Here is a 27,192-nt window from a genome sequence, read left to right on the forward strand (position 1 = left end):
TTTTGGAGCCTCTGAAATGCTTTCATATAGATGATTTCATGTAATTAATTCTCAAAATGACACTATGCCTGGCATACAGTTATCCCATGGTGTACCCATAAGGGACCTGAGGCTTGGAGAGTTTCAGCAATGCCCCAGGTCTCTCCTTCCATGACCAGCACTCTTCCTCTCACTCCACTTGCTCTTCCACACTGTTGTAAAGGACAGTCAGATGGGCAATTACTTTATTGATGCACACACACACACACACACACGATGAAATGTCATTTATTATACGTGTAAGCAGTCTTGGAGAAACTTCCCTTTAATGAGGTATGAAAGCATATGTTTCTCTCTTCTTTTTTTTTTAAGATGCATGTTGCACTTTAAAAACATTCACACCTAAAGACAGTGCATTGTAAGAAGCCTCACTGCTCTTCTGTCCTCGTATGCATTGGTACCCCCTCCTCCCTACCCACAAGGAATACTTTTATTAGTTTTGTTAGGAAGGTTTCTTATGAAACCTTCCAGAGTTTTTTAAGCAAATACAAGCAAGCAGGAGTTTTATACCCCAGTGACCTCTCTGTATTAATACAGAGACAGTGTCTTTATTATTTCTTCCAAGGTTGTTCCAGTATTTGGCTAAATCACTCATATGATGGATGTTAACAGGAATCAAGTATTTATTTTTATTTTGTATTGGAGTATAGTGTTGGCAAGTATTTTTTTCTTAAATATAAAAATCCAGGATTCAAATAAAAGGAAAGCTGGTAAAATTTGTTTTTTCCCATTTAGAAGTCAGGCCTTAGCAGAGCTGACTGCTCTTGTAGCCGCATAGCCATTGCTCATCTCTGGTCTTCTGTTTAAGAATAAAATGTCTACAACTCAGACCTTCAGTGCATAAACAGTATAAGGGAAATCCCAGGAAGGTGATCATATGGACAAGATATTTTTTAACAACATTTGAATTGAAAATGGTAATTGATTAATGATTGGCATTTATTGGGCTACTCCTTGCTGAAACACAGTCCTTTTCTTTTAAGTTATCGAAGCAAATTAAAGCTGATTCGAGCAAAGGAAGAAGACAGCGGCCATTATACTATTGTAGTTCAAAATGAAGATGATGTGAAGAGCTATACTTTTGAACTCTTGACTCAAGGTTTGTAAGAGCCAGATAAAGATAACTCCAGCTCAGTGGGTGGGTGACTGAGAGTCTCCCGAGGAGAGCCTAGCCCTGTCCCCACAGGTCATGGAGGGAAAAGCAATCCTTTCAGGGAGAAGCAGGGGGTGTGGGTGTCAGGTGTAGCTCTGTTGGACTTATGAATTTACATAATTCTGGAAAGTTCCAGGCTAGTCTGGAACTGTCTGACTTGGAATTCCTAGGCTTCAGTCGCTTCCGTACCACCTATTTCTCAATTAGGTACCTCCAGTTCTGCAAAGGGTGAAATGATATGTTTTGGCCCAGCTGACATTAGGTTGTTCCAGAGTGTTTTGGCTTTTTGTGCCTAGCTTTCTTTATAGACCTCTGTAGAAGCCCCTCCCAGAACAGAGTGCCCAAGTCTGTTTATATTCCAGTTAAGCACCTATTCACTGAGTACCTACCATGGGCCATGTTAGGCTCTTTTGACCCTCAGAGTCAATCTGTGATACAAGTATTAGCATATTTCTAACATTTGATCACTGGTTACAAAAAAGAGTCTTTAAAATGCAATACTGTTGCACTTTGGTAAATGCTGCTTTAGGCCCTACCATTTAGATGAATCTATAGGCTGATTCCCAAGCTATAATTCTAAGAGCCTCTTTGTCTTTCAAGTCAAATCAACACAGGGGCTTTTTGCTTTCTTTACACCCGATTTAAAACACCACAGGGCACAAATGCCTTAAGCATGCTCTTAACCAGTTGGATCTGTGCAAACTGGAGTGTTATTATGCACATGACTGGTCTCAGCTCCCTGCTGGGTGGTTGGTTGATTTATAGGTTCAAATGTTATGTGGACAAGTTTTGAACTCATATTCCACTTGGTAGTTCCCCAAAGTTCTGGTATGCCAACCATCCAGTTCTGATTTCTTTTCACTTCCTGCAGTTCCGTCCTCCATACTGGACTTGGTTGACGACCACCATGGCTCTAATGGGGGCCAGACTGTGAGATGCACAGCCGAAGGGACCCCTCTTCCTGATATCGAGTGGATGGTTTGCAAGGATATTAAGAAGTATGGAAAACATTCCTTTTTCTTTTGTGGTCAGGATGTTTCTGCCTTAGCACAAAGACCCTCAGATGCATTTTATTTCTTTGGCTGGCTCTGTTTTTGGAATATGTGATTCTTATTTGGCCTAGGTCTCATAAACTACAAGATAGGGTTCTAAACATGGACCTTGTGTGTGTGTGTGTGTGCATGTGTAGGTATGTGTGTGTGCTTTTGTGTTCGTGAATAGCTGTAAGAAGAAGGTCTATAGCCTTCAGCATATTCTCAAAGGGTCTGCAATCTGAAAAGAGCATGAATTTAAAGACCTGCTCTAAGAGGCTCTTTCCTACCCTGGCTCACATTTTCATCTCACATTTTGTCTTTGATGAACTTTATTTGGTGGCTAGACTGGAGTGTGAACATGCATGAAGGTACTGCCCAGGGGGCTTCTCTCTACCTGCTGTGTGGTGGGAGGTAACTCTCCAGTTCCTCCTTCACTGCTCATTCCTTGACCTTCTCCGTGGGTGTCTCCAGAGTGCAGTGTTCTTGCACTTCTTCCCGGGGTGCCTGCTGTGCTCTGAAGCCTCTGAGCTTTTCTTGGAAGCTGAGACTCCTCCCACCGGCACCCGAGACCAAAAGGCACTGGACTTGGATCTAGACTGGGGCTGGATTCTAGGTCCAGTCCTAGTTACACCTGAAGGGGTCCCACAGCGTGGGTGGAGAAAAGGGAGGGGACCAGGCCTTTTTTGGAGGGGTGGGACGTTGGGATACTTAAAACATTCTTGAAGTCCAGTTTGCTCAGGGGTTCAAGGCTTGTGATGGGTAGTTCTATTGAACTTGTTTATCTCTGCCTTGCCTTCATCAACAGTTAACTTAAACAATTTTTTAAATTTATTTGGCTGTTCTGGGTCATGTGCATGCGGCATTAGTTGGGGCATGTAGGATCTAGTTCCCTAACCAGGGATCAAACCCAGGCCTCTTGAATTGGGAACTCAGAGTCTTAGCCACTGGACCCACAGGCAGGTCCCAACAGTTAACTTTTAATTACCCACATGTAGTTTATTCTCTCTAGGAGAACAAGTTTTAAGGTTAATCTGCACCTAAAATATCAATCTGTAGCCTTGCAAATGCAGACAGGGTCAGCACTGCTTGCCGTCTCAAATGATTCTCACTGCTCCACCCCCATGACTTCCCACAATGGGCTCTATATCTATGCCTTTTACTCTTTCCAGATGTAACAATGAAACTTCATGGACAGTTTTGGCCAACAACGTTTCAAACATCATCACAGGGGTTCACCCCCGAGACAGGAGCACAGTGGAAGGCCAGGTGACGTTTGCCAAAGTGGAGGAGACCATTGCAGTCCGGTGTCTGGCCAAGAACCTCCTCGGGGTGGAAAGCCGAGAGCTGAAGCTGGTGGCTCCCAGTGAGTAGCTCGTGGGTCGGGACAACTAAGTCTTCACCTGAGCCCTTCCTCCCTTCAATGGGACTTTGAATCCCAGATGGGATCCTATAGGACTGAAGGTCCAGATGCTCTTAAAGGGTCTTCTCTGGGCATCTGTGTAGGAGCCTTGTCTTTTAGTTTCAGATCTCAAACTGCATCTTTCTGAGGCCCCTTGGTATTTTGTTTGTCTATAAGCATATGGCTACCTAGTCTCTTTGGTCTGACGTGGTGATGGAGGATGGGGAAGGGGGATCTTCTGCCTTGTTGGTCCTTGTAACAGTTGAGACAGGTTGACTTCTTAAAAAAGAGAAAAATTAGTGAAGCCAAAAGCAATATAAGTATACAGTAACCTTTCAAAATACACTGCACTTAAGTTTCTGAACTAACGGCCTCGCTCAGCCTCATTTATCAGTCTTTATATTCCAGTTCATACCTTTGCAGAAAGGATTGTGTTCTCAGCCAAATTTTGTCCCTTGCCCGTCCAAGGGAAGAGTTGGAGTAGTTTCATGCATGTAGATAATTGAGAGGTGATCTTGTCCATTCCCCAAATGAGCCAGGCAGCCCTTATGCTTCTCCACCAGTAGAGAGAGATTTCCAGCCCAGAAATGGCCACCCTGCCTTCCTGCCCTCCTGCGAATTTGTGCGAATTCTCCACCATGCCCCATCTCTTGTCCTCTAGCTCTGCGCTCTGAGCTCACTGTGGCGGCTGCCGTCCTGGTGTTGTTGGTGATTGTGATCATCTCACTCATTGTCCTGGTCGTCATTTGGAAACAGGTAGATATTTTTTAAAGAACTAAAAATCCTTACTGATAAGAACAAGAAGAGCAACCTAGCTCAGTGCTTGGCACAGAGAAGGAGCTCAGTAACTAGATGATGAGGGGATGTTGCTGAATCCTTCCGTGTCAGTCACTCTGCTGCTGTGGTTAAGCTTTGGTATCTTTGGACGTTGATAATTTACCAGTTACCTGTCCTCATCATTTATAGAAACCGAGGTATGAAATCCGTTGGAGGGTCATTGAATCAATCAGCCCTGATGGACATGAATACATTTATGTGGACCCGATGCAGCTGCCTTATGACTCGAGATGGGAGTTTCCAAGAGATGGACTCGTGCTCGGTAAGCTCCTGCCCTGCTGGGTGATCTCCCAGGACTCCTTTTGCTTTGTCCACAACTTTACTCTTTAAAGGAGGAAGAAAGGATCTGAACCTGTGCTTAGTAAGAGTGAGACGTTAGAAATTGGCTTTTTTTGAAATATTTTTCTGCCTTTGAAAGTGAGTCAATCGGATCACTGCAATGATTTTTTTTTTTTAAACCTCCTTCCATAGCAAATTACACAAATTAAAGGTTAAGAAAATTTTACAAAGGAAGAAGCGACTATAGGGAGACACCCATCAGGGTGGCTTTGTTTTGGAAATGATACCCATTGGAAACGAGATGAATTTCTGTGATGAAAAAGGAGCAGATGAAAAATGAATGAAGACAATCCAAAAATATGTTTTGACGCAGTACCTTCTGAGGATGTAGTAGATACTTCTTTAAAAATAGAATGTAAAAATATGTTTTTACATTTTAATGCAAAACATGAAAAACTTTTCAAATATTTCGGTCTTGGGTTGAGACCAAGTACAGGAAACTTTAGTCAAGAGATTTTTTTTTTTTTAATTACATTCTAAATGAATGAAAACAGGACAAAGACAAATGAAGGTGAGAGCTAGAGGTTGTGCCATCATGAATATTCTAACAGTAGGTACTTTGGAGGACGCCGAAGGCATTTTTAAATTATCTACTTGTCTAATTCCAGAAAGCAGCCAAATTAGGTCTTCCTAGAAAGTTACTTAAACTGAGATCAAACAAGACACCCTAGCCTCTCTCATTCAAATACCTATGTCTGAGAACTAAGCTTGCTTTATTATATTTTCTCCCTTGGTTTACAAAAGGTGAGGAGCTTAGGGAAGTTAAAAAGTAATAAAATAAGGAGAAAAAGGAGCAGCATTCATTGCTAAGAGGTGTTCCTGTGTCTCTCTGCTTCTGTGTACTGTCGAGCTGCTGGGGAAGTGGTACCTTTGCAGGAATAAGTTCCAGTCAAGCAGACGTGCAGTCAGCGGCACTATGGGCTCTCAGTGCCCGTTAGGAGCCAAGGCTTCCCCTGGTTTGACGGAAATGTCTGTTTTAGACTGCAGACTCTTTAAGAGTGGGCAACACACGGGAAGAAATACTTAGGGAGTTTGGGATGGACATGTGCACACTGATATTTTAAAATGGATAACCAACAAGCACCTACTGTAGAGCACAGGGAACTCTGCTCAATGTTATGTGGCAGCCTGGATGGGAGGAGAGTTTGGGGGAAAACGGATACATGTATAGGTATGCCTGAGTCAGTCCCTTCTCTCTTCTCCTGAAACTTTCACAACATTGTTAATTGGCTGTACCCCAATACAAAATAAAAAGTTTTAAAAAAAATAGTGGGCACAAGAGCCTCCATTTCCTTTTGTATCTCCCAACACGTGGCAAAGTGTTGTGCTCCTGGGCATGTTTAGCCTTCTCTCTTCCTGGTCTTCCTAACAGACAGACAACAAGAGGGCCAGCCTGAAGTTTGCTTCATTACTGCTTGGAATCAATAATGTCCTGAATAGGGAAGTATTTCCAGTGGAGAATGGTTCGATCCCTGGGTCGGGAAGATCCCCTGGAGAAGGAAATGGCAACCCACTCCAGTACCCTAGCCTGGAAAATCCCATGGACGGAGGAGCCTGGTAGGCTGTAGTCCATGGGGCTGCAAAGGGTCGGACAAGACTGAGCAACTTCACATTCACTTTCACTTCCAGTGGAGAAAGGCTTTTTGATGCAAAAGGTGCCCCTGTTTACATGGGGAAAACAGAAGGGTAGAGAGCCAGGAGGTTTGGGCCAGAGCCACAGAGAACACGTGCCATAGAGCCCAGGCTTTGGCTCAGCTCTCCAGCCGGTAAATGAGTGCTCACACTAGGGAGGGCTGCACCTCCTTTCTTCCCGTCTGTGTTTTCCCTTTCCTTTGCAAATGTTATGTGACAAAAGCAATTATACTAATTTCCTTCCCTGTGGGCTCAATTCTGGTTTTGACATGATGACTTGGAGGAGTTATTATGCTTTCTCCATATGGGAAAAACACCACCCAGCTGTGCACCCATGATCGCTGGCCATGGTATATGAATTGGATGAGATGCCTGATTCTGTGTGTGTTGATGGTTCTGGTTGCCCACAGGTCGGATCCTGGGGTCTGGTGCATTTGGGAAAGTGGTTGAAGGAACTGCCTATGGATTAAGTCGGTCTCAACCTGTCATGAAAGTAGCAGTGAAGATGCTAAAACGTAAGTGCCCCTTTTCTGGAGATTTCTTGAACATGGAGATATTAAACTCAAAAATCACACAGCCAGTAAATGTCAAATTTAGGACTAGATCTTAGTTCTAACTCTAGGTTTTTTGCGTATTTAGACTCTTGTCAGTGAGGTTTATTTAAAGCATTCTTGTCACTTATATGTTGGAAAATCAAGAGTCATTTTTAGTAGCTTCTTTTTACCCTGCAGACTTGGGATAAGTTATTAGTGTGTAGACTGAGTTACTAGCCATTTCCCCTTGAGACTGTTGGTAAATAAAATGATACCTAGTTGTAGGGTTAGCCATGCTTTTGGCTTTTTCTGGGAAATAAATAGTTCAGTTGAATTGATGTATGATTTATTTCTTCAACAGCCACAGCCAGATCCAGTGAAAAACAAGCTCTCATGTCTGAACTGAAGATAATGACCCACCTGGGGCCGCATTTAAACATCGTGAACTTGCTGGGCGCCTGCACCAAGTCAGGTAGGCTCCCTCACCTGAGAGTGAGGATTTTCCTAGAACACCTACCATTGCAAAGACTGTCCAAGGTTTTTAATCCCCCACGCTGTACCTCCAGACACGCCAGCAAATGTCAGTCTGTTGAATGGGGTTGTGGACTGAGTTCCACTGAGGGAAGCTCCCTGTTCTTGAGCAGTGTCTTTTACCACTGTAGATACAGTAGGTTCATGGCTTCTCTGTTCTTCATGCTCATTTCCAACTGGTTTTGGACCCCACAGGCCCCATTTACATCATCACTGAGTACTGCTTCTATGGGGATTTGGTCAACTATTTGCATAAGAATAGGGACAGCTTCCTGAGCCACCATCCAGAGAAGCCAAAGAAAGAGCTGGACATTTTTGGATTGAACCCGGCTGACGAAAGCACAAGAAGGTAGGTGCAGAGACAGGCGCTGCTGTGAATCACTGTCTTATACGTGTGCATGTACGTGCTCGGTTGCTTCAGTTATGTCCAACTCTTGTGGACCCCAGGGACTGTAGTCTTCCAGGCTCCTCTGCTCATGGGATTTTCCAGGCAAAGATACTGGAGTGGGTTGCCATGTCCTCCTCCAGGGAGGAAATGTCTTATGAGCCTCACCAATGGAGACAACCCGTGTCCTGATGGAGGTCGTTGTCTACAGATTCAGGGCCAGGAGGTAGCAAGACTTGAAGTCAACCGCCCTGCTCCATCACCCCGTGACATAGTGCTGAGAGATACCCCATGTCTGTAGGTGTTTTAGACAGGATATCATGTTGGGGAAAGCTTTGCTGATAGGTTTGAATGAGAGGAAGAGTCGAAATCATCCTGGGAGCCAGTTGCTATTTATGTGTGGTCCACTTCAGACTTCCAGATGTATCTCTGGCCAGGGAAGCCTCGGTGCTCTTATCTTTTGAGAAACTATCTGAGGATTTACAAGTTTCAGACACTGGTCTTGCTGAACCTGAGCATATCAGTCAGGCCAATGAAGTGACGATTGCCACTATAGATATATAAAGTGACTGAAAAGATCGCTGTAGCTATGACGTTCTGCAAGATCAGAATGTATGTGAATTCACTTCATATTAAATTACTCGATGGATACCAAATTGGTGTTAAATTTATTGGGTAGAAGGAATCGTCTGTCCAAGCCACTTGGTCACGTGATGAAGCTTTTTGGCCTGTGACTGAAAAACAGAATAAAGAGAGTTGAGCTGAGATGGTTTGTGTGTGTGATCCTTGATTAACGCTCATCTACCCGACTACACCACCCCCGAGAAGGATGCGGGTGGTTGTGCTTTTGTTTCCCCTGCCGCCCCTGTGCCCACCACTTCCTCACACATGGGGGGTACCTGGTCCTCGTCTACTGAGTTACGGGTGATCGCTCCAGAGGGACACCTTGGATAAGGTTTCTTTTTCTGTTTTTACAGTTATGTTATCTTATCTTTTGAAAACAATGGTGACTACATGGACATGAAGCAAGCTGACACGACACAATATGTCCCCATGCTGGAGAGAAAAGAGGTTTCTAAATACTCGGACATCCAGAGAGCGCTGTATGATCGCCCAGCCTCGTATAAGAAGAAATCCATGTTAGGTAAAGGTGTTTTTGCTTGTGCTTGGGGTGTTGAGATCTCCCAGTGGTTTAATATGATACTTAGAATACTCAGAAGGTGGTGAGCAGGCCTGGTAAGCTGGACTGTCAGGCCACATGTCCCTAACTGCAGATCTGCACAACTGGGTCTGTGACATGTTTTTGCAGGTCTGGCCTGTAATTTTTTTTAACTAAAACTCATACTAGTTAACTCTTTTTATTTATTTATTTATCTGTGTTTGGCTGTGCTGGGTCTTCATTGCTGTGTGTGGGCTTTCTCTAGTTGTGGCAACTGAGGGCTACTCTGCCGCGGTATGCAGGTTTCTCATTGTGGTGGCTTCTCTTGTAACGGAGTACAGTCTCTAGATGCGCAGGGTTCTGTAGTTGGGCACATGGGCTTAGTTGCTTCGAGGCATGTGGAATTTTCCCAGACCTATGTCCTCTGCATTTGCAGGCAGATTCTTAATCGCTGTAACACCAGGGAAGTCCTGGCTTGTGAGTTGAAAAAAGGAAAATAATAAAGACAGAACTAATATAATGAATTTATCAGATTTTAAGTGTAATTTTATCTTATTAATTTTATTTTATCTGACTTTATTGAGATACTGATATGATTGACATACAGGGCTATATACATTTAAGGTGTACAGTATAATGATTCGACTTACAAACATCGTGAATGATTACCATGATAAATTTAGTGAACATCCATTTTCTCACATAGATACAAGATAAAAGAAAAAGAAAAATTTTTTCCCTTGCAATGAGACCTTTTAGGTTTAGCCTCTTAAATTTCATATATAAAATGTAGCAGTATTAATTATATTAATAATGTTGTACATTGCATCCCTGAATTGTACATTTTAAAATGTAATCATTTTAAAGAATTATTTATTCTGACATAATAGTATTCATTTTTTGGTTTAACATACCTTTTTTGCTTTAAATGAAGGTATGGTGGTAATTATTTTTTCTCAGTGCCCTTACTTGGTAACATTAAAATCTGGCAATCTTTTATTGATTCCTAATATTATTTTAAAAAATTCAATTATATAAATCTCTGATATCTGTGTTTAATTGCCCTAGCTGTTAGCTTAGCTAATGTCCAATTTGTGATAGAAACTGAAAAGTGGACAGTTTGAGGTTATTTTATCTGACAAGGGTGTTCGGTGTTTCTACTCAATGTTGTTTGAAGGAAGATCCGTTTGTTTTCAAAGCAGATGAGCATGTGGCAGGGTTGATTGATTTATAAACTCCAGGGAGCCTAGCTGATGCCCATACCAGATGGACCACCCCACATCTGGTGGGGGGTGGCCTCTGCAGGGTTCTAGTCTAATCACAGGCTTGGAGCTGGGAGGAGGCTTCGGGAGAGATCTGACCATGCTTTGTCGCATAATTTTGTATTCCTGGGTCTGAGACCTCCCCTAGGTCCCGCCTGAAAGGTGTTATGCTGCCATGGAAATTGTTTTGAAAATCACTGATGTACTCTGGATGCTTTCAGGGTTCTTGAATGAAAGGTACAATCATTAAAAAAAAAAAAAAAGAATGTGCTTGTTTTGCAAAGCGTAGTACATAATAATATTTTCCACTGCTGCAGCTCCAAGTTCCATTCACCTCTCAGTGCCAACTGGGTAAACTTCCAAGCCCTTTTAAAAGGTTGGCCAACGAGACTTGTCGGAACCAACACTTCCGTTCCCCTCCTGTATTGTTAAAAATAGTTTCCATTGCTTCCCAGGCTGGACCTGGCTCCAGATGTCAGGAGAACCTGATTCATGCTCAGCCTGGGCCCAGTTGGCAGGCAGACCATTGCTTTCTGGCTGGAAAAATGTGAATGGCTGCAGCTACTCTGTACTTGCCTGAGCTTTTTGAAAAAGTGCTGAGAGCTGCTGGCCTAGATTGCCTCCTTCCTCGAAAACCCTGGGACCCTTCCAGGCGGGACCAACTGGGGAAAGTGGGCAAGTTACAGAGAAAGGAACTACACGCAAAGTCTTTGGCACTGAGCTTCAAGATTGCTACTCTAGCCTGATTGGTGGCTAATTTCATTCATAAAGTAAGCCAAGTACTATGAAGGTGGCTTTAAAAAGAAAAAAAAAAAGCAATTCCTAGAAGCTGCTTTTTCATAGAGGCTTCATGTACATTCATCATAGAAGATGTGTGGGTGTGGTTGTGGATATGGGTGGGTGTGGGTATGTGTTTTAAAGGCGGCTGAGGTGATTTGCTAAAGGAAAATTTGGGAGCCAAACAAGAACAAAAATATGTGTGAGAACCTATTAGACTAGTCATTATGGAGATATATATTTAAACCAAGTGTATGTATTTATGGATATATTTCTTTTTATTTATTTTTTAAATTAAAAAAATTATTTATCTATGGCTGCACTGGCTTTCTCAACTTGCAGCGAGTGGGGCTACTCTTCTTCGTGGTGCTCGGGCTTCTCATTGCGGTGGCTTCTCTCTTGTTGTGGAGCATGGGCTGTAGAGCACATGGGCTTCAGTAGTTGTGGATCTAGGGCTCTAGAGCAAGAACTCAGTAGTTGTGGCTCACGGGCTTAGTTGTTCCATGGCACATGGAATCTTTCTGGACCAGAGATGGAACCTGTGTCTCCTGCATTGGCAGGTGGATTCTTTACCACGGAGCCACCAGGGAAGTCCGTATTTCTTTTTAAAGAGGACATTTCTGCATAGTGTATACTCATCTGTGAGGTCTAGACACTACGAGAACATGATCGTAGGTATGTTCACTGGACAAGCCTCTGCAGCCTAATGAGTGGCCCAGCCTTGAGAGAGTGTCAAGGTGGCTGATGTTTCATGCTGTCCACTAGCGCCAACACATTTAATTTTTTTCCTGCAGACTCAGAAGTCAAAAACCTCCTTTCAGATGATAACTCAGAAGGCCTGACTTTGTTGGATTTGTTGAGCTTTACCTATCAAGTTGCCCGAGGAATGGAGTTTTTGGCTTCAAAAAATGTAAGTGTGTTTAGACAACAGAGACCTCTTTAGACCCAGGCCTTGCTCTGGGTGAGGTGAGCGTGGAAGGAGAGTTGTGGAGGAGCCAGTTGCCACATTGCTTCTCGATACCCCTTCCCGGAAGGTGAGTGGGCCCTCCGGCAGGATCAGGTGTCCACTTTTCTCCAGAGCTTTCTCCCTCTTGGGAGGCACTGAGTTGAAAGCCTGGGCGGGGTGAGCTCTGTGGGCCAGGACAGCCTTCCTGAGGTGTCCGGGCACCTCCAAGTGTCCTTGTTAAGTGGTGAGTCTTGCAGGGGGCGTGCTATCCAGTAGCAGGTGGATTGACCGCCATCCTGTCTTCCCTTTCTGTGCAGTGTGTCCATCGGGACCTGGCGGCTCGCAACGTCCTCCTGGCGCAAGGGAAAATCGTGAAGATCTGTGACTTTGGCCTGGCCAGAGACATCATGCATGATTCGAACTACGTGTCCAAAGGCAGTGTACGTGCTCCTACCTCATTTGGCATGCTTGCCCTCCCTTACTTGAATCTCTGAAAGCAGATGTTGCTTCTAGCCATTCACAGCCTGGACTTTTAACATGGAGTCCATGACATTCATGAATGGGGTCCAGGGGTCAGTAGGCAAACCACAAGCTCTGCAGACAGACTGCCTGGGTGTGAGCACCGGCTCAGCATCTACTAGTGTAGGGACTCAGGGCAAGTGACTTGGCTGTTCTGTACCTTGGTTTCCCTAACTGTATTGGGGGAGTGTTGTCAGTACCTATCTTCTGAGTTGCCGTGGAGCATTAGATCAGTGGATTTGTGTAAAATGCTGAGGACAGTGCCTGGCACTTACAAAGCAGCAAAGTGTTAGCTATTAATATGTAAATTGTGCATTCATTTCCAAGGAGCGCACCCTTGGAGATTATCAAATTTTCAGATGGTGTCTGTGACCCTGAAATGTTAAAGCCATTTGAGTTAATACATCTTAGAGGCACAATTTCCTTAAAGATAGTCATTCTGTTCTACATTTGAACCTTCTTCCCGTTGTTTCTTATAATTCAAAAATGTAAATGGCTCTCAGTTCACTGGGTCTGTTCTTAATATTGTTCCTACGAACACCTGAAAATAGAGGACAGGTCCACTTAAGGGTCATACCTTTGGGATAAAAATTCAGCATTAAATATCCTTGGATGTTACTCCTTGGAAGGGCATAAGAGACAAGAGGGAGCACCCATCATTCATAAGATATGTATATAGAGCACCCAGTGCTCTAGAAGGTGCCAGGCACTATTCTAGGGCTGGGAGTACAGATGCTCATGCAGAGTGAAGTTCCTGGTACAAGTTATTATTAGCTCCAAGAGAAGCCCTTTCTATTTTTGCTGCTGTAGATTATTGCTGCACATACTGGGTTTAATGTCCTTCCCCTTCCCTGCAGACCTTTCTCCCCGTGAAGTGGATGGCTCCTGAGAGCATCTTTGACAACCTCTACACCACGCTGAGTGACGTCTGGTCCTATGGCATCCTGCTCTGGGAGATCTTTTCCCTTGGTACGGGCCTAATAGCTCCACTTGTTTGGGTTGTTCTGGAACAACACTGGAAGGGAGATGCTGTGTTTTTCAAGCTTTGGGATGTAAATAATGTTAAAATACCTGGTGTTAGTCAAGTGAATGTAGCTGATTAACACGTTGTGCACTTAGATGGCTAGTGTGTGTCCAAGCGGTCTGAGAAGGGGTCCTGGGGGGCTGAGCCCTTGCTCCTGGCCTTTGCCTCCCTCTTTCCTTTGGGTTACATCAGAGGAACTTTCTCCTACTGGAGATGCACCTGATGACATCCACTCAGCAGTCGCTTCTTCACCTTGGACTTTGGGTTAAGTGGGTTCACCAGGGGAGAGTCCCCCTCCCTGACTCCCATCACTCATGGTGATGGATATGCAGAAAAGTAGTGCAGTGAGGGAAAGGGGATGGGGACTCCCTTCCTGGTCATCATTCTGGAGGGGAGAAACCTCCCAGTCAGTCAGGCACCAGGTACTGAACAACACAGGTGTCCCGTGCTACCAGTTAAGGGCCTTATAAGGGGATGACTGATGACCCTGACCTTGGACAGTTCAGCTGGGGAGATAAAACTTACGCATTTAGTGATAATCTATGTGGTCCTGATTTTAAGTTGAAATAGAAGCTCAGGGAAAAGAGAAAGGAGTCCTGGAGTAGTTTTAGAAGGAGATTAAACTTGACTTGGGCTTGGCCGGTAAAGTGTGAAATGTTTCATGAACCCACTATTGTCCTGATGTGATAGTAAAGGACTTTTCCTGCTTGTTGCCTTTTTCTATTTTGGTTCATCCCTCCATGGATGTCACTGTGGATCATCCCAGTGTGTGGCTTAACTGAGAGTCTCATATTCTGTTAAAAGCAGAGAATTAGCTAGACGTCCCAAGACTTCTGCCTTAATTATTTGGACATTTCTGATGAAAATGACTTTTTTGGCCTTAGTGATTCAGAATTTCTCTGGATTTTCTATTTTGCTTTATATTCATAGACCCAGTACTCAGAAACATTGAAGAACACTTCGGTGCTTTTTCTAGATGTGTAGAATTTTTGCTAGGGTTCTGGATTTGATCAACCTAGAAGTCTTGGTTAAATTTTTTTTTAATGATTTATAGGTTACATTTAATTTAGAAATAGGATTATAAATGAAATACATAAGCAATAACTTAAAGAGTTGTTAAATGAATCCATGAATATATGAATGCTTGTCTCTCATCACAGCAAAGTTGAAAGTAGGCATTCTCTTTCAGTTCCTGCTAACTTTTAAAAACATTTTGCATAGAATTCCTTTGAGTAATAGCAGTTCATTTTGGCTCCACTAGATAGACCTGAATTGCTTACAACATTTCCATAAAGTAGCTCAACCTTGTAGTTTGTTTTGGAGGGTGGACTATTAAGTCGTGTGATGCAAGCAAGGCTTTGGTGTGTCCCTCTATGTCTGTTTGGACTTTCCCTTTTGGTTAAATTTAAGATTTGGGCAGGGCTGTGAAATCAAGCAGATGGTAACACTTGATTTCCTTGAAAGAACCCATACTTCAAAGTGGGGAACCGATACTTCAAAGTGGGGATCCCCAAACGTTTTCTAAAGGTGCTGTATCACCCCAGGTGCTTCAACAGTGTACCACATACTTGTCAACCCTGCTTGTCTTCTTCTTGGCCTCTCAGGTGGCACACCCTACCCTGGCATGATGGTGGATTCTACATTCTACAATAAGATCAAGAGTGGATACCGGATGGCCAAGCCTGACCATGCCACCAGTGAAGTGTGAGCCTTTCCCCATCCTGTGGGCCTCTGTTCATGCCCGATGGGTCTGTGGGGGTGGGGGTGCCCTGATCATCCCCTCCGTGCCCACTCTGAGTCCTGTGCTTCCCCAGCTATGAGATCATGGTGAAGTGCTGGAACAGTGAGCCGGAGAAGAGACCCTCCTTTTACCACCTGAGTGAAATTGTGGAGAATCTGCTGCCTGGACAATATAAAAAGGTTTGTCTGGGCCTCTTAAGATGGGTGGGTGGCAAGGGATGGGCATGGGGAGGAGACAACAGCTGGTTATGTGAGCGAGCAGTATTGTTTTAATGGAACACTTTCAATGGAGGAAAAAGATTGTGTGATCCAGTGGCTGTGGCTTCATGCAGTGCTCCCCAGGCCCTTGGTAGCAGTGATGAATGAAAACCCTCCCCTTCCTGCACGGCTCCCATTCATCCTAAATGTGCAACACCTGTAAGCACTTTATTCTCCAGATGTTTTAGTATCTGAAGCTACTGTGCAGTTAGAAGTCTCAGGGCATCCACAGCCATTAAATCGCTAATTTGAATGCACTTAAATCCATGCAAAATTGGCTTTTGCCAGCTGACTGGAAGCAACAACCTCAGCTGTTATCTGTGGTTCCAGCTGGTTTTTTGTGGAATAGGAAGCATTGTTCAAAGGAACAAATGTAATTTCATGGAACCAAGCAGGATATGGTAATAAATGAAGCAACTTTCTGCTGAGATGCTGAGAAGGAAACCCAGGCACAATTTCTTAGATTCAGATTAGTTGCCATGTACTCCTGCCTGGAAAATCCCATGGATGGAGGGGCCTGGTGGGCTACAGTCCGTGGGGTCGCTAGGAGTCGGACACGACTGAGCAACTTCACTTTCACTTTTCACTTTCATGCATTGGAGAAGGAAATGGCAACCCATTCCAGTGTTCTTGCCTGGAGAATCCCAGGGACGGGGGAGCCTGGTGGGCTGCCGTCTATGGGGTCACACAGAGTCGGACACGACTAAAGTGACTTAGCAGTAGCTGTAGACTTTCCATACTTACTGCTTCTCTTCCTTCTTCTCAAGGAAGAGCCATGTTAGCTAAACTGGAAGTTAATACTTTTGTTTATTGATTATCTCACTGCCCATTACAATTACCATAAGTGAGGCAGCAGGAACGCAGAAGGAAGGAAGGAGATTAACCATAGGAAAGTCAAAGACACTCTGGTTGGTGAAGATGCATTGATGCGAACAGACTGGAGCTCTTGTTTATGGAGCCTTTTTAGATCAATGGTCCCTAAGTTTTTAATTATTTTTCTTCAGTGTATAGGGATCAAGAAAGTTTCAGGTATGTTGCTCCCAGGGGAAGCCCTAGTCAACTCTTATGGGAACCCATCAAAGCCCCAGAGAGACTATCTGATGGAGACCAGAAGGCTCGATGCTAATTCCAGAGAAGGGAATGTGTATGGGGACACAGTAGTAGCTCCTGACTTGCAGAATGGGTTCTTGGTATCTCAAGACCTACCAGCAGAAGATATCTGCCAATGGTGGCCCTTTCTTCATGTTCCACATCTCGGGGACAGTTGACATCTGATTCTCCTTCAGTAGTCCAAACCCCACATCTGTGAGGTTGTTTGGAAACACAGACAGTTAAACAATAGTAAGTTCTGAGCGTCTGCATTCTTTTTTGCAGTTCTGTCAATAACCCTTGAGTAACTGTGAAATCAATGTTTGCAGAGTTATGAAAAAATCCACCTGGACTTTCTGAAGAGTGACCATCCCGCTGTGGCACGCATGCGCGTGGACTCCGACAACGCCTATATTGGCGTCACCTACAAAAATGAAGAAGACAAGCTGAAGGACTGGGAGGGTGGCCTTGACGAGCAGAGGCTGAGTGCAGATAGCGGCTACATCATCCCTCTGCCCGATATTGACCCTGTTCCTGAGGAGGAAGACCTGGGCAAGAGGAACAGACACAGGTAGGAGCTCCCAATGCCAGCTTCCGCCGACACCCAAAGGGAAGGAGCCATTACCCCCATGAAGCCCTCCCAATGGTCTGGTCAGTCTGTTTTGGGGGAGCCAGTGGCAGAACCCCCATTCACAGGGGTCTGTGAATTTTGAAAATGCTTCCCAGATGATTTTTGAAAAATTTTTTGTTCTTTTAAATTTACTCAAGTGTAGTTGACTTACAATATTTATTAGTGTCAGGTGTACAGCATAGTGATTCAATATTTTTATAGATTACATGCTATATGAAGTTATTATAAATATTGACTGTATTCCCTGTGCTGTACATTGTATCCCTGTGACTTATTTATTTTATAACTGGTAGTTTGTACCTCCTAATCCTATTCACCTACTTTGCCCCTCCCTCCACCCCTCTCTCCTCTGGTAACCCCCAGTTTGTTCTCTGTATGTGTGAGTCTATTTCTGTTTCATTTGTTCTGTTTTTTAGATTCTGTGTACAAGTGAAAATATATGGTATTTGTCTCTATCTGATTTATTTCACTAAGCAAAATACCTTCCAGGTCTATCTGTTTTGCTGCATATGGGAAGATTTCACTCTTATGGTTGAGTCGTGTTTCATTGTGTGTATATATATGTACTGTATCTTCTTTATCCGTTCATCTGTTGATGGGCATTTAGCTTACTTTCATATCATGACTATCATAAATAATGTTCTTAGGAACATTGAGGTGCATGTCTTTTTGAATTAGTGTTTTCATTTTCTTTGGATAAATACCCAGAAGTGGAATTGCTGGACTATATGATAGTTTTGGGGGGCTTCCCTGGTGGTGCTAGTGGTAAAGAATCCATCTGCCAGTGCAGGAGACCTAAGAGACATGCGTTTGATCCCTGGGTCAGGAAGATCCCCTGAAGGAGGGCATGGCAACCCACTCCAGTATTCTTGCCTGGAGAATCCCAGGGACAGAGGAGTCTGGTGGGCTACAGTCTATAGCGTTGCAGAGTCAGACACAACTGGAGTGACTTAGCACACACATGATAGTTCTATTTTTAATTTTTTGAGGAACCTCCATAATATTTTCCATAGTGGCTGCATTAATTTACATTCCCACCAACAATATACTAGGGTTCTCTTTTTCCCGTATCCTTGCCACACTTATTATTTTTTGTCTTTTTGATGATATTCTGACAGGCATGAGGCGAGAGCTCGTGGTTTTGATGTGCATTTCTCTGATGATTAGAGATGTGGACCATCTTTTCATGTGCTTGTTGGCCATGTGTATGCCTTTGAAAAGATCCCTATTCAGGTCCTGTGTCTATTTTTTAATTGTACTGTGTTTTTGATGATGAGTTGTATGAGTTCTTTATTTATTTTGGTTGTTAATTCCTCATCAGACGTATTTTTTGCAAATATCTTCTTTCATTCAGTAGATTGCCTTTTTATTTTATTGATGGTTTCCTTTGCTATGCAAAAGGTTTTGTTTGATCAAGTCCCATTTTTAAAAAAATAAATTTATTTATTTTAATTGGAGGCTAATTACTTTACAGTATTGTGTTGGTTTGGCCATACATCAACATGAATCCGCCACGGGTATACACGTGTTCCCCATCCTGAACCCCCCTCCCACCTCCCTCTCTGTACCATCCCTCTGGGTCATCCCAGTGCACCAGCCCCAAGCATCCTGTATCATGCATTGAACCTGGTCAAGTCCCATTTTTTAATTTTTGTTTTTGTTGCTCTTGGCTGAGGAGACAGATCCAAAAAAATATTGCTAAGACCAATGTCAGCCTATATTTGCCCCCTTAAGCTGGTGGAGGTGTTGGACAGGGAGGAACATGCTTCCCTGATGGAGAACCTTTGACCTAAATTCTCAGGTAATTTGATCAAACTGACACAGCAGTTGTGATTAATGAAGTAATATAAGCCTGTCTTGCTGGTTTCTTTATTAGTCACTGGAACTGAGGAACAAGTGGAGAGACTGGTTGTTCTGGGCTATCTGATGCTATGTCAGTGGTTCTTAATCCTAGTTGCACACTGGGACCACCTGGGGAGATTTGAAAACTACTGCTATACAAGCCTCGCCTGGACCAACATATTGTAATCTCAGTGAGGCCCAAGTACTCTCTGGCTGATTTGTGGTTTTTTTCCTGTCTAACTTTGTATTATGGAAGATTTCTAACATGCATGATTCAAGTAAAATCGTGAACTGTGAGCTGCCCATCACTCAACTTCAACATTTTTGAACTCATGACCAGTCTGCTTATATAACTTGCGTAGCCGTACCTACTCCATCACTTCCCTCTAGATTGTTTTAAAGCAGATCGTAGACATCATATCATTCCATCCATAATATTTCAGCATATATTTAAAAAAAAATAAGGGCTCTGTTTTTTAAAATAACTATAGTTATTAGAGACAGCTCCAGTACCATCATATCACCCCTCCAAATTGACAGTAAATAGTGAAGAGCATCAGATATTCAGTCTGTGTTCAAATTCCCTTGATTCTCACAAATATTCTTTTACATTTGGTTCGTCCTATTCAAGACCCAAATAAGAGTCACACAACACATTGCCATTGGTTGATAGAGCTATATACATTTGTCCTGCCTCTTTTTGCCCCCTTGAATATTATTTGTGTAAAAACCGGAGCATTTGCCTGTAGAGTTCCCACCCCCACATTCAGAATTTTTCTGCTTGCTTTACTGTGTGTGTTTTATCATATGCTTCTGTCTCTTATATTTGTTGTAATTTGGTAGTAGTCTAGAGGCTTGCTCTGACTCAGTAGATTTTTGCCAAGTGTCCTGCAAAGGTGATGCTGTGTACAGGAGGTACATACTGTATGGCTGTCTCTCTCTTTGTGACAATAGCAGGCATTGGTGATTGTACCTAGACCTATTAATTCATTACCAAAGTGATACTAATGTACAGCCACGACCAGAACCATTGGTTCACATGGTCCAGATGCAGGGGCCATGCTCTAATTCCTTTCTCTCTTTCCATAACCCTTGGACAGAGGCAGGAGAAGGTGGGGATAGTGGCCCTTGGATCAAGGTCCAAGGTGCTTATGAGTTTCTCTCTTTCTCTCTATTCCCTTCTTCATTCAGGATATTTCTGTCTCTTCCACATTCCGTTGACTACATATAAATATTTAGGCAGAAGCATATAGCATTATTATTTTGGAAGCTTATAATTGTGAGTTATTAACCAATTTAGATGTAAGATATAGACAACCTTATTTGTATGTACCAGGTAGTTTTAAAAGTATAAAATTATTTTTGTTTTTGACACATGAGATTTGGAGATGGGGGAAAAGTGGCCTGTTGGACTTACCTTTCTATTTATCCTCTGCTTAGAACAATTTTTAAATGTGTTTGTATTCCTTTAGCAAGCAGTGCTTCTCCAAATTTTGGGTAGTTTTTGTAGAATTTCATGGGGATAGAAAGGGGTCTTGGAGCACTTTACCCTAGATCTGTCATCTATTTGGTTACACTGAGTTTGAGGGATCTGAATAGGTCAACTATAAAAAAGGGTTCTGCTTCTAAACAAAGTTAGGAAATTGCATTGGAATAAATAACATTAGAAAGATGCCAGGAACTGTCCTGGGGCGGGGAGTACACAAAGCTGGACTTAAGAATTTAGCACCTATTCCTGTTGGGCTTCTTTGAATCACACAAAGTATGTCCCAAATGACTGCACTGGGTCAGTGAGACCAGTCCTGACAGGGTGGGCTGAGATGGTGAATATCTTAGTTTGGGCTGCCATAACACAGTACCACAGACGAAGGGGCTTGAACAACAGGAATTTATTTCTCCCACTCTTGGAGGCTAGAATTTCAAAATCAAGATGTTGGCAAGTTTGGTTTCTCCTGAAGCCTCTCTCCTCGGCTTGCACATGGCCACCTTATCACTGTCTTCACACGGGCTTTTCCTGTGTGTGCATCTCTGGTGTCTCTTCCTCTTCTTAAGACACCAATCCTACCGGGCTAGAGTCCCATCCTTATGACTTCATTTAACTTTAAGTATCTCCATAAAGGCTTTGTCTCCACATATGGTCACATTTGAGGGTTGGGACTTCAACATAGGAATTTGGCAGTATACAATTCAACCCGTGAAAGCTGGGATGCTCTCTGTGTAGGCAGGCAGGAGTGAGCATGGTGGTCTTGTGGAAGTCCTTCCCCAGGCACAGGAGGCTTGGCCTTGGATGGTGACTGAGCCTGAGGAAGATAGGGCCTTGCTTCAGAGGACTTGGGGGTGCTAGGTCAGAGCCTATCAGGAGCCAGGCCCTACAAGGTGGATATTGTGACTCAGGAATCAGAAATAAACACAGTCATCAGCATCAGGACCACCTTGAAGCCCAGTGAGCAGCAAGGATGATGTGGTGCTCAGTCTCAGTAGAAGAATGTGCCCACACTCCAGCCACTGGCTAAGGTCCCAGGAACTGGGTCTGGCTTCCTGGGGAGAGAGGCTGCCAGGACTGGATAGTTATTAAGACCAGCCAGGTGGACTGGGGTTCACAGTGAGGTTCTAGAACCAAGGTGGGAGTGGGGGTGGGGAGGATGAAATACAGACTGGAAACTGAGCTAAAGCTCAGTCTTGAGGAAGGGCTCGTTTTGGGGTTTGTGAAGGGGAGCCTCAGTCCAGTAGCACTGTCGGTTCTAACAACTCTCTGGGCCACAGGGGCCCGGGGGTAGAGGGCAGCAGGCCGTTTCCTGTGGGCTTCTATTGGCCAGTCTTAGTTCTCTGCTTGGAAACTGATGTGAAAAGGAGGGGAGAGAGAATGAGGGTCCAGCCTGGCCTGTCGGGCAGGAAACAGTGGAAAGGGTCGAGAGCCCCGGTTTGGTGTGCGTGTGGGAGACTCCATCCTGTGGTGTGGCTGCCCAGCCAGTGGTAGGGCTTTTGTAACGTGTGGAGTGCGGTGCTATATAGCCCCACCACGAGGAGGGGAAGCCACAGTCCTGCCTGTCAGCAGACGAAAGTCTGCTAGAGCTAAATGAACCTGTTAGTTGCTCAGTTGTGTCTGACTCTTTGTGACCCCATGGACTGCAGCCCACCAGGTTCCTCTGTTCATGGGATTTTCCAGGCAAGAATACTGGAGTGAGTTGCCATTCCCTTCTCTAGGGTATCTTTCTGACCCAGGGATTGAACCCAGGTCTCCTGAATTGCAGGCAGATTCTTTACCTCCCGAGCCACCAGGAAAGCCCACTTGAAGCTAAAAGAGATACATAAAAATTTAGCAATACAAGGCAGGATACTGATAAGATAGTAAGAGTTCAGAGAAGGCAAGGTGCCAGGTCACAGGGACAGTCTGGAGGCCCTAAAGAATATTTTCTAAAAGTGTTTGTGAAAAATTTTAAATATCCAGGAAAACTGAAAGATTACATCTACCACTTAGATTTAGCTGTTGTTAACATTTTATCACATTTGCTTTACATATATATGATATGTATACATACATGTGGGCTTCCTCAGAGGCTCAGTGGTAAAGAGTCCACCTGCAGTGCAGGAGACACAAGAAATGCGGGTTCAATTTTTAAAAAAATATTTATTTATTTATTTACGGCTGTGCTGAGTCTTCACTGCTGCATGCAGGCTTCTCCAGTTGCTAGGAGCGGGGGCCACTCTGTAGTTGAGGAGCATAGGCTTCTCACTGCAGTGGCCTCTCCTTGTGGCGGAGCACAGGCTCTAGGGTGCTCGGGCTTTGGTAGTTGAGGCACACGGGCTCAGCTGCCCCACAGCATATGGGATCCTCCTGGACCAGGGATCGAACCAGTGTCTCCTGCCTTGCAAGGCAAGCTCTCAACCACTGGACCACCAGGGAAGCCCCCAGGTTCAGTTCTTGAGTTGGGAAGATCTCCTGGAGAAAGAAATGGCAATCTGCTGTAGTGTTCTTGGCTGGGGTATCCCATAGACAGAGGAACCTGGTGGGCTGCAGTCCATGGGGTTGCATATGTGTGTGTGTGTGTGTGTGCATTCAGTCACTAAGTCGTGTCCGACTCATGCTTTCTAACTCCCCTCTCAGATGCTCCTCTAGTAAGTAAAGAGCCTTCACCTGGACTTCCAGGACTCAAGGGGATTGGATGTATGAGGAGGACATTCCTGGGTCATGGGGTGAGATCCTGAGATCACAGTTTGGACATTCAGGAGGTTGCAGGGCTAGTAAGTGACTAACTCAGCTGAACTTTGCCCCTGATTTCATCCCTCTGCTTTTTCTTCCCCAGGCCTTTTGATCAGGCACTGCTTGTTTTCTCTTCCACTGGAGTTGAGTAGGGAGAGTAGAAATGGTCACAGCTTGTTAGCAACTCTGGAAGATTTGGCAGAAGAGAAGGGAAGTTGAAATGACCATGTGGCCCACTGCAGTGGTAGGGGCTGCTTCTGGCTTGGTGGAGGAATCATGCCTGGCTGAGCAGCCTGGATTTGAAAGCCAAAGGATGGCACAGGAAGAGCTCCTTGGCCTTTGGGAGGCCACCTTGGAACCACCACTGTATTCTAGTTGGTCTGATCGTGATTTTTCCTATTCTTTCCCTCTTCCAGCTCACAGACCTCTGAAGAGAGTGCCATTGAGACAGGTTCCAGCAGTTCTACGTTCATCAAGAGAGAGGATGAGACCATCGAGGACATCGACATGATGGACGACATTGGCATAGACTCCTCGGATCTGGTGGAGGACAGCTTCCTGTAACTGGCAGATTCGGGGAGGGGGCGGGACTTCCACTCCTGGACCCACCTTGGATCCTTTTAAGAAAACCACTTTATTGCAATGCAAAGTTTGAGAGGAGGACTTGGATGGTGTATAAAGAGAAGTTCCCAGCCAATGGCCTCTGGGAGCCTTCTAAAGATGAATGATTGGGATATTTTGAAATGAACTTTTTTGGCGTTGCCTCTGGCAGTGTTTCAGTAGCATCTCATTGGTGTGTGAAATTTGGAGGTAGATGGACAAGGAAATCATGGGCCGTGGAAGATGGACTTTGTGTTTCAAGGGCATTGGTGAGATTCCAACGGACACAACTTTTACTGCAACAAAACTCCAGCATTGTAATTATGTAAATAACTCTAACCAAGGATGTGTTTTGATTTGTATTAACTTCTCTGGACTTCTGGAGAGACCACTCAGTCCATCCATGTACTTCCTGCTTGAAACCTGGTATCAGCTGCTGTTGAACTTTCTTGTGAAGTACATGCAAAACCACTTTTGAACCTTAAAAGGTACTGGTACTATAGCATTTTGCCTTTTTTTTTTTTTTTTAGTGTTGAGGAGATAAAGAATAATTAACCAACTTTGTTTATTAGATTTGGGTCATTTATAAGCCCAACAACTCATATTGTAATCTACTTTTATAATAATACTACTGTTATCAGTAATTCTAAATGTGTAATATGTAACATGTTTTCCCTACAGAAAAAGCACAATTTTTAAAAAATCCTTACTAAATAGGTGACAAGTCTGACAGTTTTTGACATTCTATTAAATAACATGTTTCTCTATAAAATATGGTTATAGCTTTAGTGGAGGAAATTTAGTTGAATATAGACAACAAAATAAGAGTAGCGTCTTCCAGGAAGTCAGAGTTTTTAACTGTACTGAGTAGGTTCCCTAATCCATTGTACTAAAAACAATTAACTGCCCTTTAAAGTAATGAGATTTGAAATAAATAAATAAAACCCCTAGATCCTAAGGTCCTCAATATTAAGGCAGGAGTCTGTGCCTAACATGACTTCTCATGTTTTGTCCAGTGGAAAAGGTATTTATCAGCAAAAAGACTGGATTTGCAGAGGTTTGTTCATGCCTTGTGATAATTCTGGTGCATCTCAACACATGTATATATTTTTCATTTTGTGAATTTTTCAGGAAAAATTCAGAAGGATGCCCTGAACTGGAGCTCCCTTCCTTTGTCTCTTACCCTCAGGAGAAACAGTTTGAAAGTCTGAGACAATAAAGGCATTGTTCGGTGAAGGTGCTGTGTGCCTTAGCCCGGACCCTTGGTCACCATTTGTAACTGGCAACCAGCATTACCAGATTCTACATCCCCATCCCAGAGATTCTGAATTATCAGTTCTAGGGGAGCAGAGACTGTGTTTTTATAAACATCCTGGCTGTTCTGCTCAGCCAGATCTGGGGAACACTGGCATAGATGACAGGAAGTTGCCATGGGAAGAAATAATTTGAAATTAGGAACTGGGCTAGAGATCAACCATGTAAGAAGCCTACTATTTAAATCTTTGCCTTTGGGTCAGTGACATTTAATGCCATATATCTAGTAATTGCTACCCTTAATTTTACTTTCCAATTCTTGCTGAGACTGAGCAAGCCAAATCTTGGTTTGGCAGATCTTCTCCCTGCTTAGGGGGAACTGAACTCTCTTCCCACTAACTTCCCCTCAAAAGGCATGTACAAAAATGATGCAATTCAGTGTACCAAGTCTCTGTATGATCAAGTCAATATTTTGGTGAAATTTTTTTTTTTAAGTTTTACTGATATTTCGGGGTTAGATGGGAGGACAAATTGTCACATCCATCCAAACTGTCAAACTGGTCATCATGGGTTCATCAGCATTCTTTGCGATACCACTTAATTGCTGACACCCTATGAATGAAACATGGACTGTGATTACCGCAATCACTGTGTGTGCTCCTGGCAGGTGATGCTTTGGGAGATGTAGAAGCGATAACAAGGTACTTGACTACCTACTGGTGTAATCTCAATGCAAGCCCCACCTTTTTCACGGTAAGCGTGAAGACTGAGCCAGATTGGCCGATTAAAAAACAAAACCTGATGAGGTTCTGTAGAGCCACTTAGACTTGAAATACATTTGTGTTTCTAGAATCACAGCTCAAGCACTCCGCTGATCACTCCCTTCCCCTCTTCCTCATACAGCCTCCTTTTATTGGTGCTTTGCATTTTGATGTCCTCTGAATCTTGCATGATATCATGGGGCTGGATGAAAATTCTAAGACCAGCAGGTTCTAGTCCTAATGAATGCTCTCACCTTAGTTTTTATATGGCAGCATTTTTTTTTCTTAAGTAATGTTTTCAGTGTATCACAGATTTGTTTCCTTTTTGGCCTCCTGCAAAGACCCCAGATGAAAATTTGTCAATCCTTCCTGCTTTCTATTTTTATGAAGACAATCAAAGTTGGCCTGAGAAACACAATTTGTGATTTTTAAAAAAAATGATTGATGATGTCCTTAAAATGTGGTCTGCCAATCTGTACAAAATGGTCCTATTTTTGTGAAGAGGGACGTGAGATAAAGTGATGTTATACATCAATATGTATATATGTATTTCTATATAGACTTGGAGAATACTGCCAAAACATTTATGACAAGCTGTATCACTGCCTTTGTTTATATTTTTTTAACTGTGATATTCCCCACAGGCACATTAACTGTTGCACTTTTGAATGTCCAAAATTTATATTTTAGAAATAATAAAGAGAAAAATACCTAAACGTTCCCAAAACAGTGGTGTGGTGAATGTTCAAGAACTAACTCGGTAGGAAGGGTCTACCAATACAATTGTATTACAAATGCCCCTGTTCATTGTTTTTGTTTTAAAACATGTAAATGAAGATCTTTATATTTCAATAAATGAGATATATATAATTTAAAGTTATGCTAAGGTTTTAGCATTTTTGTCTTTAGTTTAACAGTATAAATGAAAGCAATCCTGTTTAATTTACTTTCTCAGTGACATCGCAATAGGACTCTGTATTATGGTTTTAGTGAAATTAGTAGAAAAATGTAAACATTATTTGAGTTAGCTCTCAGACCCAGCGTTTAACTTAAAGTTGACTGGCCCTTGGCTCATCTTTGACCTTGTCTTTTGTTTGTTATAGAAGCATTGTAGCATTTTGTGCATTTTTGCCTGTACATGGGATACAGGACTGCATTGACTCTGGACATCATTCAAACACTGTAGACGTGCATAAAATAAAAGATTAAAGTCTTTTTTGACCATATCTACTTCCCTGTCCCTTCCC

The 27,192-nt window shown here is 43.3% G+C and overlaps 1 protein-coding gene across 6 annotated transcripts in view; it reads left to right on the forward strand.

The window, feature by feature from the left end:
- PDGFRA (platelet derived growth factor receptor alpha) overlaps positions 1-27,169 on the forward strand; it is a 49,187-nt gene extending 22,018 nt beyond the window's left edge. For all 6 annotated transcript variants that reach the window (XM_055588561.1, XM_055588560.1, XM_055588558.1 and 3 more), the window contains exons 8-23: positions 1,023-1,138; positions 2,064-2,190; positions 3,396-3,589; positions 4,287-4,381; positions 4,592-4,724; positions 6,844-6,948; positions 7,328-7,438; positions 7,693-7,846; positions 8,860-9,026; positions 11,875-11,990; positions 12,344-12,466; positions 13,403-13,514; positions 15,174-15,273; positions 15,384-15,489; positions 16,986-17,227; positions 23,747-27,169. In XM_055588561.1, the coding sequence (XP_055444536.1) occupies positions 1,023-1,138; positions 2,064-2,190; positions 3,396-3,589; positions 4,287-4,381; positions 4,592-4,724; positions 6,844-6,948; positions 7,328-7,438; positions 7,693-7,846; positions 8,860-9,026; positions 11,875-11,990; positions 12,344-12,466; positions 13,403-13,514; positions 15,174-15,273; positions 15,384-15,489; positions 16,986-17,227; positions 23,747-23,894 (2,149 nt within the window). In that variant the 3' untranslated portion in view covers positions 23,895-27,169. The remainder of the gene's footprint in view (positions 1-1,022; positions 1,139-2,063; positions 2,191-3,395; positions 3,590-4,286; positions 4,382-4,591; positions 4,725-6,843; positions 6,949-7,327; positions 7,439-7,692; positions 7,847-8,859; positions 9,027-11,874; positions 11,991-12,343; positions 12,467-13,402; positions 13,515-15,173; positions 15,274-15,383; positions 15,490-16,985; positions 17,228-23,746) is intronic.
- Positions 27,170-27,192: the final 23 nt, after the last annotated feature.

This window comes from Bubalus kerabau, chromosome 7, assembly GCF_029407905.1.
Source record: "Bubalus kerabau isolate K-KA32 ecotype Philippines breed swamp buffalo chromosome 7, PCC_UOA_SB_1v2, whole genome shotgun sequence".
NCBI lineage: Eukaryota > Metazoa > Chordata > Mammalia > Artiodactyla > Bovidae > Bubalus > Bubalus kerabau.